The 4,957-nt window shown below is 45.0% G+C and overlaps 1 protein-coding gene across 1 annotated transcript in view; it reads right to left on the bottom strand.

Moving 5' to 3' along the window:
* Nucleotides 1-2,132, bottom strand: part of Sulf1 (sulfatase 1) — a 68,259-nt gene extending 66,127 nt beyond the window's left edge. The window contains exon 1 of the mRNA XM_035438708.1: nt 1,961-2,132. Within this exon, the coding sequence (XP_035294599.1) occupies nt 1,961-2,132 (172 nt within the window). The remainder of the gene's footprint in view (nt 1-1,960) is intronic.
* Between the last annotated feature and the right edge of the window lie 2,825 nt (nt 2,133-4,957).

A 4,957-nucleotide genomic window follows, 5' to 3' on the forward strand; every position in this document is an offset into this window, starting at 1 on the left:
TTACTGAACACCTGTTGTAGTCTAGCATGGAGCCTGTGGAATAAAGGAAATAGTCCTCACCTCTGGGATGTGTGGGAGAGACAGGCTTAGAAAGGCATGATGGACTAAGCCATCCTGGAGACACGGGGGAGGGTGTGCAAAGGAAAACACCCTCTGATGGGTGAGGTGGTGGTGGTTTTGGGTGGAACATCAAACTCAAGCATGGGGCACCTGAACTGCTCATGAACAGGTAGTGTTTCACCAGGTAAATATGGAGAGAGGTTTAGACAATAAGACTCAGCAAGACGTGGGGTGGGAGAAGGGGATGGGACCAACACATGCTTCAGTAAGCAAAATTTGCTTTGATGCACTAAGGGAGGCCTTAAGGGAATGGAAGAACCCTTGAGAATCACCAGGGCTGGGAGGCCTCAGCTAACTGGCCTGCAGCTAGGAGAGGAAGAATGTCCGTCACTCAAAGGTTTTAACCAAAGAGTGACTGGATACAATAGTTCAAAGGTAAAACTCTAGCCATAGGATGTAGAGTGAGCATGAAGCAACCGAGAATCAGGAGAGACAAGGAGGGTCTAGAGATTTGTTGTATGAGGGAGGTGAGATGTGTGTTAAGAGAGATGAAGTCATGGACGAGTCCTACATTTTCTTGCCCTGTAAGCAAATGAAGACATTGAAATACCCAGATGCATTCATCCTAAAGCTGTATGTACGTGACCCTCCATTATGGAAAATCAGTATACTCTTTCTTTTTGGTTGAATATGAAATGTGATCATTACTGCTACTGGCCTAAATGGTAAGTACACTGACTCCCAGCTGAAGCCCAGAAATTAACTTTGTTGTGATTCCATGGTCTGATCCTCAAGACTAAACCTGGGGAGTTCCCCCCCAAAATCCTCCCCATGGTCAAATTGAACAGCACAGGTAGGTACATATGATCAATGCCCTGGAGCAAAGAATGAGCTATAGAAGTGGAAATGGGGAGTAGAGACAGCCTGTAGGACAAGCCTTTGCATCTGTCTTAGGGTATTCAGGAAGATCCTGACTGTGAGCTTATAGATAAGACCCCAGGGCTAGACTGTTATAGACAGCAAGAGGTCAGAGGTGAGTCAAAGCCACTAAATCCTGTCACACTTCATTGGAGTGCTTTTAATGAACTCAGGAGAGACACTTCCAAAGGGACAAACCCAGGCATGGGAGTCACCACAAGGATACATAAAACACTGTTAAGTTTCAACTACTTATATTAGGTCTGGGCATATCGGTATATACCTTCAATCCCAGCACTCAGAAGGCAGAGGCAGGCAGAACTCTGTGAGCTTGAGGCCAGCCTGGTTGACATAATGAGTCCCAGACCAGCCAGGGCTATACCTTGGGACTGTCAAAAAAAAAAAAAAGAAAGAAAAAGAAAAAAAAGAAAAGAAAAGAAAAAAGATTCCCTTTATATCCATATTTTATATACACTCATGAACTTTGACATACTTTACTCACATAGTTCATAAATTAACTCCTTTTCACCTTCTTTTCTTTTTGGTACAGAGTCTTATGCTTCTTGGGCTGGCTCCAACTTACTATGTAGTTAATTAAGAATGACCTTGAGCGCCTGATTCTCCCATCTCTACTTTCCAAGGACTGAGATTACAGGAGTGAGTTCTTGGTCTTGCGTTTATAAAGTACAAGATCAGGCCCTTGATTTCTGTGGTTCCCCAGGCTTACTATCATCTTCCACCTTCTTCTCCTGGCTGCCTGTCTAAAAATCTGTCTTAAAACCATAATACCAGAAGAGTAATGTTGAAACAAATCTGATAGTTTATGATCAGTACAAGTTCACTGTGTAAACTGAATGATGGTTAGAGACAGCTAGCAAAGCACCAATCCTCTGCAGGCCCACTGAGTACCTCTGAAACAACTGAGGCTCTCGAAAGCATTAGAATCAAAGGAAGTTGACAAGTGAAAAATCTAGGGTCTCACCCAGCTCCACGTCCTGGTCATCGGTGAGCACAAGAATAATGTTCGGTCGGATGTTCTTTCGTTCCTGCTGTATCCTTCCTCTGAACCTCTGGGACCGCACGGTGGAACACAAGCTCCCCAGCAGTTCTGTGCCCAGAATAACCAGCAGCAGAGTCCAGCAAGAATACTTCATTGTATTTGGTCCAATGTTCCAAAGCTGACAAAATGTCTGTCTTCTGAGTTCTGGTGGTTGGGGTGTAGGGAATGGGGGAGGCGTCAAGAGAAAAAGCGTAAGAGGGGAATGAAAATGAAACCCAAGCTCCAAACCCAGTTGTAGCAAAGGGGCTACAAAGAAGCCAGAGCTGACACTCCGGCTGGCAGCAAGGGCTGACCATGAGTCAGAAGGAGCAAACCCTCACTCGCACAGGGGAGGTTTTTAAGTACTTGATTATTTTGCAAAATCACTTTTGTCCTTTATTCTCCGTCCAACTTTCCCCGTTTCCATTCATTGCCAAGTGTAATTTGCAGCACTGAACTCAAACGTAAAAGCTTTCTGACAAGAGCTAATACCTTGAATTAGGTATCCTGGTTGAATAATCAATTTCTAGACTCAGAGGTTTTTCAGAACATCTGCAGATGGAGTCCTAGAAAGGAGAGAGGGGAAAATACAAAGGCAACATCAGTCCAGGGTTTCAAAACAGACTTTGGATCTGAATTAATGTTTTCAAACATGTTACATGCGGATACTTTTTCCTTCTAACGGCAGAGAGGGTAACACAGAGAACTGCTGATCAATAACTCAGATAGCATCTTGTGGCTGCACAAACAGTGGCCAGTGCATCAGCTCTGCACTTTAAAACTCCCCATCAAGACTGAAAAAGGATGAGAGGAGCCAGCCACTGGGAAAGTGCATCTGTGTGTGTAGTGTGGCTGGTGCAGGGCAGGCTAGGGGAGCCTTAATCACCTGCATCTCTTACTCTTTACCAAGCAGAATAAAATGCAAAGCTGTCATTTGTCATCTGCATTATGTCACTCACTACCCAGGAGAGTCATCTGCCCACAAAGACTTCTTAACGAGTAAGTGGCAGAACCACCTCTTTCAGCCACTGAGAAGCTCCTAACTATCCCCATCAATCACCAGCAGCAAAGCACTTCTTGACAGCAGGCTGGTCCTTCTGTTCAGTCCTTGGCTCTCACAGTGGCGCCTTAGATGACAGAGTCCCCTCCAGTCGTCAGTCAGTTGCCAGGCTGACCGTTGTCAGGACAGAGTTCAGAGTGGCTAGCACAGGCATTGGCTTTGCTGGTACTGACCTAAGCCGGTAGAATGAGATGCCTGATTGGCTCTGAGGCAGGAGGTGAGTGGCTGTCCTTCCACATTAGAAAATAAATAAATGAGATCCTGAGGGGAGCGTAGTAGAAATCTTTGCAAGGCTGTGCGGGAGGAGATTTCTGAAAGGGCTGGAAAAAATGTCCCTCCACTTTGGAACACTAATCTGCAGAAAGCTCATCTCTCAGACTTCTGAAAGACAGCGAGGGGGCTCTTTTATTTCCCTCGCTTCTGTTATGCCACAAAAGAAGCTTTTCATGAAACTAATTAGATAGCAGCCCACTTCATCAGCCACTCCATCCCCACACCTGAGGGTCTGTATTTTGATGTGCAACAATAAACTGGCATAGGATAAATGAGCAGGACTGCCTAGACGCAAGCATCACAGAGCAGGGGAGGGGTTCCTCCCACAAGCCCATGCTCTAAATTCTGGAGATGGACGAAGCAGCAAAAGAAGAAAGAATTTGTTCATCCCATCATTTACATTGTTTGTTTTATGCAAACATATGCATATTCGTGCCCCTGTTATTTTAAAATTTTATAAACTGTTTTGTACACAATTCCAGTGTCTCTCACTCTGCAGCCTATAATTACCCTGTGTGTTCATATGTTTGTGTGTGTGTGTGTGTGGGGGTGCACAACACTCAACAAGCAATAGATTTTTGAATAAAAACTTAATGCCTGCACTGAGTCTCTCCTAGGTAGCTAATTGTCTGCAGGGCACACGTACAGCAACTCCAACTGATCCTGGGCTCTGGGAAGTCAATAAGTAGAATTCTTTGCTTTCCCCTCCTTAACTCAGGGTTATTCCAGCAATTGCAGTGCATGCTAACAACCCCAAACCTGCAATTATTTTGCACTGACTGCCTGGTTTCTGTGCACTTGTTTTAAATCACCAGAAACCCGATCCAAGCACGAAAGAGAGGGGGAAGGAAAAGAAACTAGACAGCAAAGAACAGCCTTTTGCTGTAAACTATGGGTCAGGCTTAGCTATTCAATACAGACCTTCCCTACAGGGTTGGTCCTGCAAGCTTTGCATGACTTTTCTCACTTCTCAGAGGCTGCAAGGGTGTGTGAAGACAGAGTGAGCTGGAATTTGGCTCTCTTGCTTTGGCTGCACTGTGACTCACCCTCTGCTAACAGGGGTGACGTGGATACATAGCTCATGGCAGTGACAGCAGAGAGCGTACATGGAACGGAAGACTCTTGACAATTAAGATGCTGATAACCCTTTCTGGAACCCAGTCAATGTGACTAGTTATTCTTTTCTTTATCTCATTTCCTTTACCTCTTCCTTTAGGAAACAGAAAATTAGCACCCAGCACAAACTGCATTAGAAACCATGTTCTAATAAAGAACAGTGGGAACAAAGCAATGTAGCACCTACCCAGCTCATGACCTTCCTTGAGCTAAAGGTGCAAAAGAAACCTACAAGGAGATGGCTCAGTGGTCAAGGGTGCTGGCTATCAAGCCTGAAGACCTGAGTTTGATCCTTGGAACCCCCATGGTGGAAGGAGGTTACTGATTTGCACACATTGTCTGCTGCCCTCCATACTCTCACTATGACATACGTACATTCCTCACCCCAAATCCTGGAAGCTCACTATGTATGCTTATTATATACAGATAAACAGGAGGTGGGATTTATGGTATATAGCTGGATCAAGTTGACAGGCTTAGCTAATCTCAGC

This window comes from Cricetulus griseus, chromosome 2 (assembly GCF_003668045.3).
Source record: "Cricetulus griseus strain 17A/GY chromosome 2, alternate assembly CriGri-PICRH-1.0, whole genome shotgun sequence".
NCBI classification, from domain to species: Eukaryota; Metazoa; Chordata; class Mammalia; order Rodentia; family Cricetidae; genus Cricetulus; species Cricetulus griseus.